Below are 19,387 nucleotides of genomic sequence, written 5' to 3'. Positions count from 1 at the left end.
TAGGCTCCGGATCCCAAAAGTCGTTACTAAAGATGAATTAAGTAACGGATTTGGAGAAATAAACAGATTTTTCATTGGCCAATATGATTCCGATTGCTTCAACCCCCATCCCCCTTTTTTCTCAAACAGCAGAAACTCACTTCATTATCATGCTGAATAAAGTAACTCACACTGTTAACTTGTGTGCTCCTAGCAAACGCTGGATATTTAAATATTGTTGTCATTTTAATCGCCTCTCTGTTTGTCTCACTTTATTCCTTTCTGTATCTGTGTGTGTGTGTGTGTGTGTGTGTGTGTGTGTGTGTGTGTGTCTCTCACAGTGAGCTGAGCGTATGTAACGCGAGGGCCACAGTGATGGTGTATGATGAAGCTGGGAAGCGCTGGGTGGCGGCTGGCACCGGCCCTCAGGTCTTCAGTCGTGTCCAGATCTACCACAACCCCTCCACCAACAGTTTCAGGGTAGTGGGAAGGAAGATGCAGCCTGACCAACAGGTACTCTCTGTGTGTGTGTGTGTGTGTGTGTGTGTGTGTGTGTGTGTGTGTGTGTGTGTGTGTGTGTGTGTGTGTAACTCTCAGATCTTAAGGGCCTGTCACATTGTGCGTGATTAAGCGACGCAAATGTACGACGCAATGACGCTCTTTAATCGGAACAATAGGTCCCTATGGAGCTGTTCACACCAGTTGCGATCAGTCGCGGTGTGACAAAGCAAGATTTTTTTCCCTGACCAGTGTGTCCTTTTTTTATTTTTTATTTATTTTATTATTTTTAAAAAAATATTTAAAAAACATTTTTTTCCTTACCTTCGCTCAGCATATATATATATATATATATATATATATATATATATATATATATATATATATATATATATATATATATATATATATATACACACACACACACACACACACACACACACACACACACACAGTATCTCACAAAAGTGAGTACACCCCTCACATTTTTGTAAATATTTGATTATAACTTTTCATGTGACAACACTGAAGAAATGACACTTTGCTACAATGTAAAGTAGTGAGTGTACAGCTTGTGTAACAGTGTAAATTTGCTGTCCCCTCAAAATAACTCAACACACAGCCGTTAATGTCTAAACCGCTGGCAACAAAAGTGAGTACACCCCTAAGTGAAAATGTCCAAATTGGGCCCAAACTGTCAATATTTTTTTATGTGGCCACCATTATTTTCCAGCACTGCCTTAACCCTCTTGGGCATGGAGTTCACCAGAGCTTCACAGGTTGCCACTGGAGTCCTCTTCCACTCCTCCATGACGACATCACGGAGCTGGTGGATGTTCGAGAACTTGTGCTCCTCCACCTTCCGTTTGAGGATGCCCCACAGATGCTCAATAGGGTTTAGGTCTGGAGACATGCTTGGCCAGTCCATCACCTTCACCCCCAGCTTCTTTAGCAAGGCAGTGGTCGTCTTGGAGGTGTGTTTGGGGTCGTTATCATGCTGGAATACATGCTGGGATCATGCTCTGCTTCACTATGACACAGTACATGTTGGCATTCATGGTTCCCTCAATGAACTGTATCTCCCCAGTGCTGGCAGCACTCATGCAGCCCCAGACCATGACACTCCCACAACCATGCTTGACTGTAGGCAAGACACACTTGTCTTTGTACTCCTCACCTGATTGCCGCCACACACGCTTGACACCATCTGAACCAAATAAGTTTATCTTGGTCTCATCAGACCACAGGACATGGTTCCAGTAATCCATGTCCTTAGTCTGCTTGTCTTCAGCAAACTGTTTGCGGGCTTTCTTGTGCATCATCTTTAGAAGAGGCTTCCTTCTGGGACGACAGCCATGCAGACCAATTTGATGCAGTGTGTGGCGTATGGTCTGAGCACTGGCGGACTGACCCCCCACCCCTTCAGCCTCTGCAGAATGCTGGCAGCAATCATACGTCTATTTCCCAAAGACAAGCTCTGGATATGACGCTGAGCACGTGCACTCAGCTTCTTTGGTCGACCATGGAGAGGCCTGTTCTGAGTGGAACCTGTCCTGTTAAACCGCTGTATGGTCTTGGTCACCGTGCTGCAGCTCAGTGTCAGGGTCTTGGCAATCTTCTTATAGCCTAGGCCATCTTTATGTAGAGCAACAATTCTTTTTTTCAGATCCTCAGAGTTTTCTTTGCCATGAGGTGCCATGTTGAACTTCCAGTGACCAGTATGAGGGAGTGTGAGAGCGATGACACCAAATTTAACACACCTGCTCCCCATTCACACCCGAGTCCTTGTAACACTAACAAGTCACATGACACCAGGGAGGGAAAATGGCTAATTGGGTCCAATTTGGACATTTTCACTTAGGGGTGTACTCACTCTTGTTGCCAGCGGTTTAGACATTAATGGCTGTGTGTTGAGTTATTTTGAGGGGACAGCAAATGTACACTGTTACACAAGCTGTACACTCACTACTTTACATTGTAGCAAAGTGTCATTTCTTCAGTGTTGTCACATGAAAAGATATAATCAAATATTTACAAAAACGTGAGGGGTGTACTCACTTTTGTGAGATACTGTAAATGCTGTGCAGCAAAGATGCTTTCAAAAATAATGAAATTAAACCTTTATACTATAAAGAGCAGTAAGCAGTAATAAACTAAACAAAGTTCATATTTGGTATGAGAACCCTATGCTTCTTTAAAATTTAAATAAAAATAAAAACAGTAGTCTCGGGTACACTTTGTGTAGTCTTATAAGGAAATTAGCTGGTAGGTTTTACCGAGAGTCTTGTAAAATCTGTCCCAGTTCTTCTGGAGACTTTGACTTTCTGCAGCTTTCATTAATTTTTTATTTTTATTTATTTATTTATTTATTTATTTATTTATTTATTTATTTATTTTTATCTCTAAAGTGGTCTATTATGTAATATGTTGCTTTCTTTACCAAGACTTTTTCTTTTCTTTTTTGTGTGCAAATTTAGCTATTCTCTTTACTGACAAAGATCAATACAATCTATACATTTTTCTATAAAAAAAATATTTTCTTGGGAAAGTAATAGTATGGAAATCTAGAATGGTTTTTGTACGGATTCAACAATGCAGAAGTCATAAAATAAACATCTGTAACGAAATTTCTACAAACAAAAATAATAAAAAGGGTTGTGCACAGTTCTGTATATTTCATACATCATATTTCAGTTGGATGGAATTACAAGTTGTCATCATCTCACAAATCTCACTTATAACCATCTAATGTCAGTTGTACTGCTGTGAATAGAGGTTTAGATGAAACAGTAGGTGAAATAGACTCTAATGCCAAATATATCTTATATATATTAGCTGTAAACCTGTGTAATTTGTGCTAACAGAGAATAGGAATATATTTCAGAGATGTGTTTTTTAATTAATTTTATTTTTTTAATGCATGAACACAGCTTTGGCATGACATTCTCTCATGCCTGTCTCATTCTATGACTTTTATTCTTTTTATTTACGTGCACTTTATCAATGGATAACAAGTACCCAAGTGCCCTTAGTGAGTTTTGATTAAAGACGGTTTTCCATTCCTTCCTCAGCACAGGGAGTCATTTACAGTGCATCCGGAAAGTATTCACAGCGCTTCACTTTTCCCACATTTTGTTATGTTACAGCCTTATTCCAAAATGGATTAAATTCATTATTTTCCTCAAAATTCTACATACAATACCCCATAATGACAACGTGAAAGAAGTTTGTTTGAAATCTTTGCAAATTTATTAAAAATATAAAACAATAAAAAAACAAATTTATTAAAAATAAAAAACAATAAAAGCTGTGAATACTTTCCGGATGCACTGTATAATGTTGTCTATGGTACTTGCTGTGGTAGATCGAGGTCAGATTAAAATACTTGAGTGTACCTTTAAGAGCAGTTTTGTCTTAACATGATGTATAAAAGCATACACGCAAAGAGAGACAGCCCTGAGTATGGCTATGTTCAAAATAACCATACCATTTCCCACAAACACACACCAAGGTTTCTTTTAGTACAGCTGTGAGATACTTATTACTTATTTTAGGTAAATAAGACTACCACAACCGTAAGTGTAGTAACCAAAAGGCATTCTTTTGGCTCTTTTAGTTTTAAAAAAAGCTTCTTTTTTTGTTAAGATACTCTTTTTCTGTGTGGACCAGCCCAATGTCCTCAGTATCTAAAAATGTTCATGTATTCATAATATTACGGTTTAAACACCTACACACGTTCCTAACACAAAGGGCTGAAAACCTATACACACACTGTCTCGCTCGCGCTCTCTCTCTCACTGTCACTCACACACACACACACACACACACACACACACACACACACACACACACACACGCAGCTGAAGGTTTGAGCACTAATCTCCAGCGTTGACTGTAATTAGGTCAGACCTGTGTAGGTCTCCTAATACTGTAGAGAAGATCAGTGATTAAGGTTTTGAGCTCCCCCCAACCTATCTCTCTGTCCTTTCTATTGTAATCTCTCTCTCTCTCTCTCTCTCTCTCTCTCTCTCTCTCTCTCTCTCTCTCTCTCTCTCTCTCTCATATTTCCCCAGAGATCCACATCTATCTGTCCTAAAGTGGTTTCTGTTTCCTGTAATCACTCACTCCATTTCCTGTGCCTGTTAGGGAATTCCCTCCATCTTCTTATTCTCCACCGTCCCTTAACTGCTCTCATCTCTCTGCCTGTCTTTCTCTCACTGTCTAACAGGTTCTAACTTGTTTTTAATTTATTCTTCTAAGATTGCTCAGCTGGGCTGCACTGCCGTGGGTTTGGAAGTAAAAAAAAACCAAAACATTCTCTCTCTGTCTCTCTCTTGCTCTGTCTCACAGTCTCTGTGTCTGGAATGCAGAGCTGTAAAACAGAGCAAACAGAAGTGAACAGTCAGCACATTACAGATGCAGCTCTCGTCTCTTTGTCCGTCTCTCCTCTTGCCACTCAGCTAAAGTGGTGCCATCTGCTGGTTGTGTGTGTGTGTGTCTCTCTCTAGCTGCTGATTCTCTAACGAACGTAAAAATACTATTTGGGTTATTATTGTGCATTGTGAAAATCGGTGTGAGCTGTGATTGGTGGCGTCATCCTGCTGTTTCCAGGTGGTGATGAACTGTCCAATCGTGAAAGGGCTGAAATACAATCAGGCCACGGCCAATTTCCATCAGTGGCGAGATGCGCGGCAAGTTTGGGGTCTAAACTTCGGCAGTAAGGAGGATGCCGCACTCTTCGCCAATGGCATGATGCATGCACTGGAAGTGCTCAGTGCCGATGGAGGTAAAACACGAACAGGTTCTTTTTTTTTTGTGGTAGCTTTGTAAACACCCATAAATAGCATGATAGTAATATGTCAGAATAATAGGCTATCCATACACTTGAATGGTATTTGGATGCAGCCACAGCTAATGGACAAAGGCTTTACTGTTAATGTAGCAGACCATCAGATTATTATGAATATGCATTAGTGCCATATTTGATTAAATACGATTTGTAAATCCAGTAAAAATTGGACTTCTGTGCTCGGCGGCTGAAATTGAACTGACATGAGGTGATAAGCTGCGATGCAGCCAGAAGCTGAAATGTTTTATTTTGGTTATGGCAATAGACTGCAAAATACAGAATTTTATCGAGATTTTAGCCTAATTCTTACCCAATATCGTCTTATTCGGTATTGGCTAAGAGGTAGGAATTAAGTGAAATAACGGAAGTTATTGTGCTTGTAATAGAGTGTGGCAGGGATGACGTATTTTTGTAGGCCAACCCAGAAGTCCACATCACCCTGGTTCTCTCGATAAAAAGATAATAGGATTTTTCCATTGGCTTTTGGATTATTGCAGAAAGTAAGCTCTATGACCAGCAAAAGTTTTATTCTTACACGTTTTGTTCATCAAGATAATCTTCACAAACAAGTACAACTTTTATGAATTTTGAAGACTAAATACAATTGGCAGAAGCTAAAGTTAGGCTATAAATGAACGCCACCATGGTCGCATGATTTCAACGTCACCACCACTAAGCTTTATAGCACTAAAATTTGGGAAGCTACAATTGGAAAAGGCTATAAATTGATAAATCTACAAGTTGGAAAGTTTGAGTTGGAGTAGTTTGGAAGAGTGCAAGTAGAAACACAAGAAGGCTGTAGTAGTAGATGAGTTTTCCTGTTTGGCATGATGACCAAAACAACCTCTGTAGTATCAGATATATATATATATATATATATATATATATATATATATATATATATATATATATATATATATATATATATATATATATATATAAATATAATATAATATAATATAATATAATATAATATATATGTGTGTGTATGTGTGTATACAGATACAATATCTCAGAAAAGTGAATACACCCCTCATATTTTTGTAAATATTTGATTATATCTTTTCATGTGACAACACTGAAGAAATGACACTTTGCTACAATGTGAAGTAGTGAGTGTACAGCTTGTGTAACAATGTAAATTTGCTGTCCCCTCAAAATAACTCAACACACAGCCATTAATGTCTAAACCGCTGGCAACAAAAGTGAGTACACCCCTAAGTGAAAATGTCCAAATTGGGCCTAAAGTGTCAATAGTTTGTGTGGCGCCATTATTTTCCAGCACTGCCTTAACGCTCTTGGCATGGAGTTCACCAGAGCTTCACAGGTTGCCACTGCAGTCGTCTTCCACTCCTCCATGACGACATCACGGAGCTGGTGGAAGTTAGAGACCTTGTGCTCCTCCACCTTCTGTTTGAGGATGCCCCACAGATGCTCAATATTAGGTTTGGAGGATTAGGATTAGGTCTGGAGACATGCTTGGCCAGTCCATCACCTTCACCCTCAGCTTCTTAAGCAAGGCAGTGGTCGTCTTGGAGGTGTGTTTGGGGTCGTTATCATGCTGGAATACTGCCATGTGGCCCAGTCTCTGAAGGGAGGGAATCATGCTCTGCTTCAGTATGTCATAGTACATATTGACATTCATGGTTCCCTCAATGAACTGTAGCTCCCAGTGCCGGCAGCACTCATACATCCCCAGACCATGACACTCCCACCACCATGCTTGACTGTAGGCAAGACACACTTGTCTTTGTACTCCTCACCTGGTTGCCACCACACATGCTTGACACCATCTGAACCAAATAAGTTTATCTTGGTCTCATCAGACCACAGGACATGGTTCCAGTAATCCATGTCCTTAGTCTGCTTGTCTTCAGCAAACTGTTTGCGGGCTTTCTTGTGCATCATCTTTAGAAGAGGCTTCCTTCTGGGACGACAGCCATGCAGACCAATTTGATGCAGTGTGCGGCGTATGGTCTGAGCACTGATGGACTGATCCCCCACCCCTTCAACCTCTGCAGAATGCTGGCAGCAATCATACATCTATTTCCCAAAGACAAGCTCTGGATATGACGCTGAGCACGTGCACTCAGCTTCTTTGGTCGACCATGGAGAGGCCTGTTCTGAGTGGAACCTGTCCTGTTAAACCACTGTATGGTCTTGACCACCGTGCTACAACTCAGTGTCAGGGTCTTGGCAATCTTCTTATAGCCTAGGCCATCTTTATGTAGAGCAACAATTATTTTTTTTTTCAGATCCTCAGAGAGTTCTTTGCCATGAGGTGCCATGTTGAACTTCCAGTGACCAGTATGAGGGAGTGTGAGAGCGATGACACCAAATTTAACACACCTGAGACCTTGTAACACTAACAAGTCACATGACGCCTGGGAAGGGAAAATGGCCAATTGGGCCCAATTTGGACATTTTCACTTAGGGGTGTACTCACTTTTTGTTGCACTTTCTAATGCAAAATAAAAACATGTAGAGGCAATATCACAAACTTTAACGTGTTAATATTTTATGGCACACATGATGATGAAACTGACGATGGTATTATTTCTGTAGGATATTCTGCAGGCCCCCGTCTGGTGTCAAATGGACCAACCCAAGAGGAGCTGGAGCAGCAGAGAAGGTAGCCTACACACTGAGATTAATTTGCACAGCATGAATTATAATGAGAAAGATACAGTGCCTTGCATAAATGATGCCAACCCCAAATATAATATAGAACAACATGATGATAAATGAAAGTACCATACAATTAGCAACACTTGCATAGTTTGATTGATTTATTGATCAGTCAGTCTGTTTGTTTGCTTTAGAGAGGGGTCAGTTAACACAAATTGAACGATTATGTTTGACCGTTCAGAGTGCATGTGAAGTGAGCATGCACAGTTCAATAAGTAATGATAAACTTATTAAATTAGGTTACATTAGGTTAGGTTCAGTTTTTGCATGGACTAAATATTTTCTATTAAAGATTTATTTGTCTCTTACCAAAGTTTTAACATAACATTTCTGACCAACTTTACCATGGCAGCCTTTATGATTCAACATGCAAATGCGATGTCTAGTATAGTTCAGCTCTGATCGAGGAAATGACTTAATTGGCCTTATATGTCTTGAATCTACACAAAATAGCCCATAATAGTGAAGTGGGTAATTCAGTCAATTATAGATAGCAAACATATTTACACATGAAAAACCTGAAATCTGCGACCATGTAAGTATTCACACTCAATGCTCCTAGGCTAGTGAAATTAATTAAACAAACAGCATCATGAATATCAAGAAGCTATCAAAACAAGTTCAGGACAAAGGTATGGAAAAGTATTAACCAGGGTTGGGTTGAAGAAAAAAAAAATCCCAAATTTGGGACATCCCAAAGAGCACCATTAAATCAATTATTTAAAAAATGGGAAGAATATTCCACAGTATTGACCCTGACTGGAGGAGGCTGTCCAGACAACTGTAGATTTGACACTTTACAAAGCTGGGCTTTATGGACGATTGTCCATGGCTTTATTAAAAAACAACACGTGTATATACTTGCGGGATGGAAACTCTCTAATGTTTTGGCCTATATTTGACAGAAACCCAACATTCCTCATCACACTGAGAACATCATCCCCAGTGTGAAGCATGGTGGTGGTACCATCATGTTGTGGGGATGCTTTTCATAAACAGAGACTGGAAAACTGGTCAGGGTTGAGGGTAAGATGGATGGTGCCAAATACAGGGCAAGAGACTTGAGACTGGGGTGGAGCTTCACCTTCCAAGATGACAACAGGCCTAATCACACTGACAGACACTGGAGTGGTTCGAAACAAAGAATTTTAATGTTAGAATGCCCCAGTCAAAAGTCAGACCTGAATCCAATTGAATATCTGTAGCAAGACTTGAAAATTGCTGTTCAGCCAAGTTCCGCATCCAATGCAACAGCCAAGAAGAATGGGAAGAAATATCAGGAGCTACATGTGCAGAGCTGATGGAGACATATCCCAGAAGGCTTGCAGCTGTAACTACAGCCAATAGTTTTTCCCAAGTATTGACCCAGGGGGAGTGAATACTTATGTAATCAACAAATGTCTGCTTTTTTTTTGTTGTTGTTGTTTTTTTGTTTAATTAACCTTTGTGTCACAATAAAAAATGTTTTTCACCTACTTTGTTATACATATTATGTGAATAAAATGATTTTAAAAAAATCTCAATCAAGTCAAATTCAATGGCAGATTGAACATAATGTGCTTGGGAATGGCGTGTTCACGTGTGTGCGTGTAAATGTGTATGTGTGTGCTGTATTATAATATGTTATTTCATATGCAGATTGGAACAACAAAGACTGGAGCAACTGGAACGAGAAAGGCAAGAGAGAGAAAGACAGGAAAGAGAGAGACTAGAGAGAGAAAGACAGGAGAGAGAGCGACAGGCTGCTTCAGGTCAGTGTAAATTTGGAATTTAATTTCCATTGTGTTGGGTTTATTCAGTTAGTTCCGGTTCAAGCTCCTCTCTACCTCAACGTATATTCGTATTAATACCTCCATGCTGTTGGCACATTCATTATGATTATAATATTTAGCGATCTTTTTGTATGTAGAGTGTAAATAATATTTTGACAACTTGATTGTCAAATTATCATCGTTAATCAGATAATTGGATCGTGTGATGTTAGTGTAGTGCTGACAGCTTGGTGTTATCATTTCTCCATTACATTTCCATTTGTTTTGTACATGCTCATTGTAGTGTTTTTTCTGTTTTGATACTCTAATAAAGTAATCAGATGATGACTGGTTAGTCATTTAAAAGTAGAATATCTGGCTATAGGAAAACCGAAATAAGAAGCACAGTTATATTTATGATGAAGGCTCTGTGTAGTTCTCTGCTTTACGCAGTCCAGCCTATGAGGCCAGGGCAGAGTTGGAAGTTACTGTAGCATTACTTTAGGGAGGTTAATGTACTTCGAGAATCACATTAAATCTCTTGGCCATACTCACTCACTCTGCTGGCAGTAACTAAATTAATATCTGCAATTCACTTTTTGTTTCTCTCTTTTTCATTTGTCTGGTTTTTAAAAGTACACTGAGTATGATTTAGAATTAGATATGCAAAAGCTACAAAAAGATGGGTTGTACATCTGAGCTGTCCACTTGTGCTCAGTTCACCTGAGGTAGATGTTAATACCCAGTATGAATAGAGCCTTAGTGACTGTACACAGTAGAAAGGGAGGAGAGGACTGGTATACTGTTCCCCTTCTCTGTATTTTATTTATTGTATTCATTTCACAGTGATGGTTCCTCCTGCTCCTCCTCTTGCCCCCGGAGGCCCACCAGCTCCCCCTGCTCCACCTCCTCCACCCGGCCCCCCTCCCTCTGTTGGAGGTGGACCCCCCCCACCACCAGGACCCCCACCTTCTGGTGGAGGTGCACCCCCACCTCCAGCACCACCCCTTCCATCTGCATCAGGTGGGGGAGGTGAAGGAGGTTTAGGGGGAGGTGGACTTGCTGCTGCTCTTGCGGGAGCAAAACTACGCAAAGTCGCCAAGGTATGTAAGAAATGATCATTTTTATTCTAATAAATATGATCAGACGCACTTTGTTTATATTACTCCCTTAGGCGGGTGTGTTTCTGTTTAGTAGTCTCTCTGTATTGTACTGTGTGTGTGTGTGTGTGTGTGTGTGTGTGTGTGTGTGTGTGTGTGTGTGTGTGTGTGTGTGTGTGTGTGTGTGCTGCCCTCAGCAGGACGAAACTGGTTCTGCAGCTCCTTCTGCTCCTGCGCCTGCCCCTGCTCCTGCTAAACCTGACTTGAGCCGCTGCAGTGGGTCTGGGCCTAGCGGAGGAGGCGGAGACCTGTTTGGAGAGATGAGTGCCATACTTGCACGACGGTACACTAGTCTCACACACACATACACACACACTCACTCTCTCTCTCTCTCTCTCTCTCTCTCGCTCTCTCTCTCGCTCTCTCGCTCTCTCTCTACTTTGTAAAACAGTCTGGATACTTTTAATCAAAAATTTTTGGTCTGCTTTTTTTTTAAAGTTATTTTTACTCATTTTCTCCATTCAGTAAAGTAATAATTACATTAACTGTATGTGTGTTTCCAGGAGGAAAGCAGCAGATAAAGGGGAGAAAGCTCCTCCGGCCCCAAAGACAGAAGAGCCCAGTAACGTGAGTGTGCCTTGGTGTCTGTGTATCTGTCTGTGTATCTCTGTGTCTCTGTCTGCATGTGTATCTCTGTCTGTGTGTGTCTCTGTGTGTCTCCTTCTGTGTGTGTCTCCTTCTGTGTGTGTCTCCTTCTGTGTGTGTCTCCTTCTGTGTGTGTCTCCTTCTGTGTGTGTCTCTGTCTGTGTGTGTCTCTACAGTGTATTATTGCTCTGACAAGCTGACAGAGAGCATTTTAAAATGAAAACGCAGTTTCCAGCTCCATCCTGAGTGTACATGTGTGAGATCTTTTTTGTCAGAGGCTTAAACATTGCCAGGCAGATTTAAAACCGCTGAATCACTCTGTAACCATTTATAGCAGGAAGTTTAAGATGAGTGTGAAGATTACAGTAATGTTTCAGCAAAGAAGTTATTGATCTCTCTTTTCTGCTTTTGCAGGATGATTCTGAATCTCAAGGCCAAAGTGGTAAGATGTGTGTGTGTGTGTGTGTGTGTGTGTGTGTGTGTGTGTGTGTGTGTGTGTGTGTGTGTTGCTCTTGCTCATGGCTTCACCATGTGTTTTGTCTTATCAGACACGTTAAGGAGGCCGTGGGAAAAGTCTGCTACCATGCCCAGGTGAGGCAGAATTCGCCAGCATGCATTTCTGCTGTAATGTTTTATGACTAAATGGTCTCTCAGTAGGGTGCAGAGGAGCATCAGTGGCTCACTAGAGCAGAGATGTGCTAATTTAATTACATTACAGTGGCGTGTTTAGAGTGGGATCCTCTTCCACTCACACACACACAGAAAGACACTCACCTTAACAACCTCCCCGTCCCGTCACCTGATTATCGTTTAATCATGTCCAATCAGAGTGTGGGTATATATACATATATACACAGTTTGTGTTTCATACAGGAATAACTCTGTTACCCGAGGTCTGGATTCACCCGCCTTCACTGCTCTGACACCCAGGTACACTAACATCTAAACCTCCATACACACACATACAGTCTCATCCAAAACTACTGGAACGGCAAGGCCAATTCATTTGCTTGTGCTATACACCAAAGACATTTGGGTTTGAGATCAAAAGATGTATATGAGACGTGAGCTTAGGATTTCAGCTTTTATTCCCTGGTATTTACATCTAAATGTAAATAAACAACATATTACCTTTTATATCAGACCACCCAATTTGTAGGTGAGCAAAATGATAGTGACGGATAAAGCCGTAAAGTAAATTAAAGTAAACAACACTTAATATTTATTTGCATATCCTTTGCTTGCAGTAACTGCATCAAGCCTATGATTCACTGATATCACCAAATTGTTGGTTCATAATTTTGTGATGTTCTTCCAGGCTTTTACCGCAGCCGCTTTCAGTTGTTGTTTGTTTTGGGGGGTCTCTCCCTTCAATCTCCTCTTCAGGAGGTGACATGCTGCTCAGCTGGGTTAAGGTCTGGTGATTGACTTGGCCAGTCTAAAACCTTCCACTTTTCCCCTTGATAAAGTCCTTTGTTGAGTTGGCAGTGCGCTTTGCATCATTGTCTTGCTGCATGATAAAGTTCCTCTGGATTAATTTGGATGCATTTCTCTGTAAATGGGCAATCAAAATGTTCTTGTAAACTTCTGAATTCATTCTGCTGCTACCATCATGAGTTACATCATCAATAAAGCTAGTCAGTGCGCTGGTGGCTTAGTGGTTAGCACGTTCGCCTCACACCTCCAGGGTTGGGGGTTCGATTCCCACCCTGTGCATGTTGCATGTTCTCCCTGTGCTGCAGCGGTTTCCTCCAGGTACTCCGGTCCAAAGACGTGCATGGTAGGCTGATTGGCATGTCCAAAGTGTCCGTAGTGTGTGAATGTGTGTGCACGGAAGGAGCCTCCCCTGGTGCACCCTGCAACATTCAGCATCATACTGCTGCGCTAATCCTTCCACCACGATGGTTCCACTATGAAGTGAGACAAAAAGAAGAAGAAGAATAGTCAGTAAAGCCCATTCCAGAACCTGCCATCACACTACCTCCACCATGTTGAAGCAGATGAGTTTCTATGTTTTGAATCATGAGCAGATCCTTTCTTTCCATCACTTTAGTGGAGGTCAATCTTGGTTCCAGAACTTTTGTGGGTCGTCTCTGTATTTCTTTAATTCCAATCTGGCTCTCTGAATCTTACTGCTGATTAGTGGTTTGCTTCTTGTGGTATGGCCTCTATATTTCTGCTCTAAAATTCTTCATCAATGATGGATTTTGATGCCTTCACCCCTGCCCTGTGGAGGTTGTTGTTGATGTCACTGACTGTTGTTTTTGGGTTTTTCTTCACAGCTGTGTTCATGTCATCAGCTGTTTTTTATTTTTTATTATCCTTGGCCGACCCATTCAGTGTCAGTTGCTCAGTACACCAGTGGTTTCTTTCTTTTTCAGCACATTCCAATTTGTTGTATTGGCTATGCCCAATGTTTGTGCAAGCCCTCTGATTGATTTTCCCTCTTTTCTCAGCTTCAAAATGGCTTGCTTTCCTCCGATAGACAGCTCTCTGATCTTCATGTTGGCTTATCCTTTTTTAACAACAAATGCAGCCTTCATGGGTGAAACTGAAGGCTAAAACCAAGAGTGGATGTTCAGAGCTATTTATTCTTTAAACAATAAGTTGAACAGGACACACCTGCTTAACATGAAACACCTGTCAGTCACGTGTTCCAATATTTTCGCTCACCTACAAAGTGGGCACTATGTTCTATGTTGTTTAACTCTCTTCTCATGTTCATCTTTTGATCTCAAACCCAAATGCCTTCAGTTTACAGCAAATGGAATCAATTGACCTTGCTGTTCCAGTAGTTTTGAAGGGGACTGTATAGATACTGTTGCCCCCCCAAACCCCCCCCCCCCCCCCCCCCCCCCCCCCCGCGCTTTGCTACAGTGTACCATCAGCCTGGTGTTTCAATGCTGCTGTATGAACTTCTCCTTGTTGACTAACAAGATCTTTGGGATGTCATTTTGCCTCATATTTATTACTAACATTATATACTACTACTTTTATTTTCTTTAGTTTCAGGTTGCGTTGGGTTGCAGGGTTCATCCGTGGTCAGCTGTGATTTGTTGGGTGCTCATTGGTGTCCATGTAATAGTTCTGCTGTTCCCTGATGTGTCGTCTGGAATTGCTCCATTTTATTATGATTGTGTAGTCGTCAGAAAACCCATTTCAGAGTTGCCAAGCTGATACAGAAACATAAATGGCATATTTAATCACACAAACATAACAGACTTTAGTAGTTGATTATGAGCAGTTATTAGACCTGTTCTTACAGAAATAAAAGGGGAGTGCTCACAGGCGTACGTACGTTATGAGCTACGGTCCGAGACGAAATCAGCTGTCAAAATGAGTCAAATCAGCGGTCAAACATGAATTATAATCAGAACTGGAATCCCCATTGGAGAATATCAGTCAAAATCTTTATTTAGCGTAAGAATAGGTTACAGTCCAAATCAGAGACTGAATCAGATTTTGTTTAATTTGCTATTATTATTTCCAATAATAATCCACAGTCAGTCACAATTACAGAGAATAAAATAACAAAAACCATGAATAAATGGATGAATGTGTAAATCACGTTTCTTTGGTTAAGTAAATAGCAGGGGCGTTAGCTGAACTGTTAATCATCCTTATTTTCCTGGACAGCATGAGAGGATGTTAGTTTCAGCTTCAACCTATTTACTTGTTTAAAAATAAATCCGTGTATATCCATTTTCCCCTCATACTGACTGTGAGCTAGTGTTAGGCAGAATTGAGAGACTGTCAGCCAATAAACCATGAGTATTTCTACGTACTTTCCTGTAAACCTGTCTGATTGGTCTTGCCTCCATTCACCGACTATGTAAAATTTTACACCGCCGTCTTCTTTTACTGACAAACCGCTCCATATGGAGAATTATTCATGGGTAAGAAAAAATGTAATGCCCAGGTTAGGTTATGCCCCTATTAAATAGGATCTTTTGCATGAATTGTTCTGTTCGCTTTTAGATGGGTTTATCTGACGCAAAGTTTTCTGCTGTTTCTTCAAAACATTTAATGTTTTTCCCCCCCTTTCCTGTCTTTCCTTTACCTTCTCTGCATTCCCTACTGCATTCTCATCATGACTGTTTTTTTTCCTTCATTACTTGCTCTCTCTGTCCATCAGGCTGAAAGCAGCTGGCTCATCGAATGATGCTGAGAGTGGAGATGAGTCTGAACTGGAGAGAGTCAAACAGGTCAGATTCTAATCACACACATGACAAACAAAACTATGTCCATATTACAGTCCTAAATAACATTGACATTATTCTATACACAGTGATGTGACCCCATTGACTACCATACTGGTGCTTCCTCTCTGTGCTGTAAAATGAATGATTGTCTATATATAGACTACCAGTCATATGTTTAGACACACTCGTTTTTTATTTAATTTTTTCCCCTCCACATTTTAGAATAATAAAGTAATCAATACTCTGGAATAACACACAGGGAACTATGGGAATTATGTTGTGATAAAAATCCAAAATAAATCAAAATACTAATATTTTAGCATCTTCAAAGTAGACGCCCTTTTTGCATTACTAGAATTTCCAGAAATGTATTGTTGGCATTTTCTCAACTGATTTCTTGAGGAATCCCCCTGAGATGCTTTTTAAACAGTTTTAAAGGAGTTCCCACGATGCTGGACTCTTACTGGCTGCTTTACGGAATATTTCATCCATTTAAAAAAAAAAAAAAAAAAAAAAAAAAAAAAAAAATTCAATTTCTAATGAAAGAAATGAATATGTTGGCACAACTATATTTATCTACAACCGTCATACACCTTCAAATCAAAAGGTTTTTAAGATCATGAGAAACATTTCAGTCAGGTGTCGCCAAAACTTTTAACTGGTAGTGTATATAAAGCTTGTGCTGTGTTGAGACGTCTCACGAGTTAAGTATCCGTGCAAAAGTTTATTTTAATTGCTTTAAAAGTCTGAGTAACTGACATGACCATATGTACCTATTGTTAAAAGAATAGTTCAATAATTTACTAGGGTAATTTAGAAGTTAGATATCCAGTTATCTCTGCAGAATGTAACTAGCTATGTTCGTGTGCTAGACAAATCTGTTTAAATCACAAAGTTTAGTTCATTAGTCTCAGCTCACTGATTCGTTATGTCAACTGACTTTCTAAAAGGATGTGTGGGATCTTGTTGTAGAACTACAATAAGTTTCATTATTGATGTCTTTGACTAGTACCGTCATTCAACATCACCGTTGACTGTTGATGGCTCATGCACTAAAATTAATGGTGTATTGTGGCTGGTAAGATGTTTTTATTGAAATAAAAAAGAAAAATACACAAATCTTAAAGGGAAAGTACTTTAAAGGGGTCGTATGCTGATTTTAAAAGTTCATTATTTTGTTTATTGGGTGTAATAGAATAGGTTAAAATGCATTATTTTTCACATACTGTACATTGTTGCAGTACCTTCATTCCCAGTCTGTCTGAAACATTCCGATTGAGTTCCGGTTTCTCCAAGCCCCTCCTTCTGAAAAGCCCAGAGTGCTCTGATTGGCCAGCTGACCCATCGTGTTGTGGTTGGCCAAAAACCTCAAGTGTGTGTCGGAAACATAACGCCCCTTACCATAATCGCGAGCTTCAGCTTCCAAGGCTTCTAAAGCAATTATGAACACATTTTATAATGGCGTCGGTTTTACCGCATCAGTTCGAGACAGAGTCAGATTCTGAAAATGCGGATGATGAAGCAGATCAATTGGAACAAACTTTGCAAGCAGAACGTTTCATGGTGGTAAGTTTTATTTTGTAACTCTCTTAGCTTTCAGATACAATATTATAACGGTTTCATTTGTCTTCTTCGCTGTATTATCTTGAAGTGACAACATAGAATACAGTTTAAAAAAATGTAATTAATTAAAACGTTATGGTGGCATTATGCTGATATTTAAAATTGTGATGTAGACGTTTGCAGGAGTAATATCTGGGCTTCAATCAATTGTTTTAGGCCGGTCTGAAGCAGTGTTCTCGGTTATATAGAATGAGCTTTATAGCTTTGCAGATTGTATACATGCACAAACAGATACATCATACACTATAGGAAAAGGAAAACATTAAAAAGCATCATATGACCCCTTTTAAGATTTGGTTAAAAAGCAGTATGAGCATGTCGGGAACACTTCCAGATCCAGGAAGTCACTTGTTTAGTGCTCTCGCAGGTAGACCAAGTTACATTGTTTACTGTGTTGTAGCACAGTTCAGAACAACAGGTTTACAGCCAGCAGTTGGTGATAGACCCAGATTACACACAGCTACACACAGTTAGGGAGCATTACCATCTTTTAAACTGCCGAAAATGTAATATTTTGTGTGTGTGTGTTGTAGGAGCTGCTGGAGGAAGTGAGGAAAGAGCTGCAGAAAGTCAAGGATGAAATTATTGGAGGTAAAAGCGCAAATATAAATGTGTGTTCAAATGAATGCATCTCTGTGCTAATATTGATGGTGTCCCAAACAGCAGTGTGTGAAGGTAGTAGTGTCTGTATCAGAATAAATTCCATGAGTAATGACCACAGAGAAACCCTAATAACACATGGACTGTGCAAACTGTTGATGCATCACACAGAAGAGTCAATGGTCTGATTTGGTAGTTACAATGAGTTATTGCTATACCTAAAATAATTAGTGCACACTAAGCACATTTGGCTAACTCAAGGGCTCTCAAACACTTTGGGCAAGCAACCCCAAATGGACTTTATGAATTTTCTATGACATATAATATAGAACTACTGTAATATTTGAACATTTTATTGAATTAATAACATGTGTATAAGTGTAGTACAAGTGACAAAGGAATATTGCTTGCACTGATTTACCAGTCTAGTAGAAAGTGTTTTGTTATAGGAAAATAATCTTTCACCAGGGTGGGGTGATACCGCTCAACATGAAGCATAGGGGACTGATTTATACTTGACACGTGACTTTGTGTGCGCGTGCAGAAGCAGTAGCAACGTGAGCAGCATCGTTCACACACTCGCTGTGTATCTTGCGTGCACCCGGAAGATTTCCAAGTGATATTCACTAGACATCACATCACAGCCACAACATCCCTGTCCTTCAGGTTTCCCAGTCAAAACTGTCAAATATTCAGCCATTTTAACACAGCGATGTTAAACACATTGATGGCTTAGCGGTTAAGGCTCTGGGTTACTGATCGGAAGGTCGGGGTTCAAGCCCCAGCACTGCCAAGCTGCCACTCTTGGGCCCTTGAGCAAGGCCTTTAACCCTCTCTGCTCCAGGGGCGCCGTATCATGGCTGACGCTGCACTTTGACACCAGCTTCCTGACAAGCTGGGGTGTGCGAAGAAAACAATTTCACTGTGCTCTGCTGTATATGTGACCAATAAAGACTCATTATGAGCTCTGTCTTTCGTAAAGCTTTCCGATGTTGTTTTGATTGTTCTCACGGGCTGCGTCTCAAATCGCAAATGCCGACATTACATTCAAATGGTATTTACTGATCTAGAAAATCCAGAAGATGGCACAAAACAGACCTTTTGGTAGGTTTGAAGAAGACATTTAGGAAGGAATTTAGAATTCACTTCTAACTTTTTAGTGTTAATACTTCATTACAGTCTACAAAAGTACATATGCATGCAATACATTTGAGACACAACATTAGCTTGAAGGTTGAAGGATGGGGAAATTTGTCTGGATTATTGCTGAATTACACTGGTGCTGCATGTCATTATATTGAAAAAGACTAAAATAACATGTAACCCGTTAATGTAAAAGGGGCTTGTCTGAAAGTGTAACAATTTTTTGCAGTAACACTTCAAAATCTTAGAACACAAAATGCGTCTTCGATATTTCTAATATCTAATTTTGAAAAAAAAATTGAATGAAAC

The 19,387-nt window shown here is 40.1% G+C and overlaps 1 protein-coding gene across 3 annotated transcripts in view; it reads left to right on the top strand.

Moving 5' to 3' along the window:
* Nucleotides 1-19,387, top strand: part of vaspb (vasodilator stimulated phosphoprotein b) — a 44,815-nt gene that overhangs the window by 17,837 nt on the left and 7,591 nt on the right. The window contains exons 2-13 of one of the 3 annotated variants that reach the window (XM_017465777.3): nt 321-492; nt 5,089-5,263; nt 7,892-7,958; nt 9,653-9,765; nt 10,612-10,868; nt 11,066-11,208; nt 11,429-11,492; nt 11,925-11,952; nt 12,059-12,101; nt 12,384-12,440; nt 15,646-15,715; nt 17,869-17,926. In XM_017465777.3, the coding sequence (XP_017321266.1) occupies nt 321-492; nt 5,089-5,263; nt 7,892-7,958; nt 9,653-9,765; nt 10,612-10,868; nt 11,066-11,208; nt 11,429-11,492; nt 11,925-11,952; nt 12,059-12,101; nt 12,384-12,440; nt 15,646-15,715; nt 17,869-17,926 (1,247 nt within the window). Of the gene's footprint in view, nt 1-320; nt 493-5,088; nt 5,264-7,891; nt 7,959-9,652; nt 9,766-10,611; nt 10,869-11,062; nt 11,209-11,428; nt 11,493-11,924; nt 11,953-12,058; nt 12,102-12,383; nt 12,441-15,645; nt 15,716-17,868; nt 17,927-19,387 lie in introns of all 3 variants that reach the window. The other 2 variants (XM_017465776.3, XM_017465778.3) reach the window with 2 other exon arrangements.

This window comes from Ictalurus punctatus, chromosome 4, assembly GCF_001660625.3.
Source record: "Ictalurus punctatus breed USDA103 chromosome 4, Coco_2.0, whole genome shotgun sequence".
In the NCBI taxonomy this organism is placed as follows: domain Eukaryota; kingdom Metazoa; phylum Chordata; class Actinopteri; order Siluriformes; family Ictaluridae; genus Ictalurus; species Ictalurus punctatus.
This window is presented reverse-complemented; position numbering and strand designations above follow the sequence as displayed.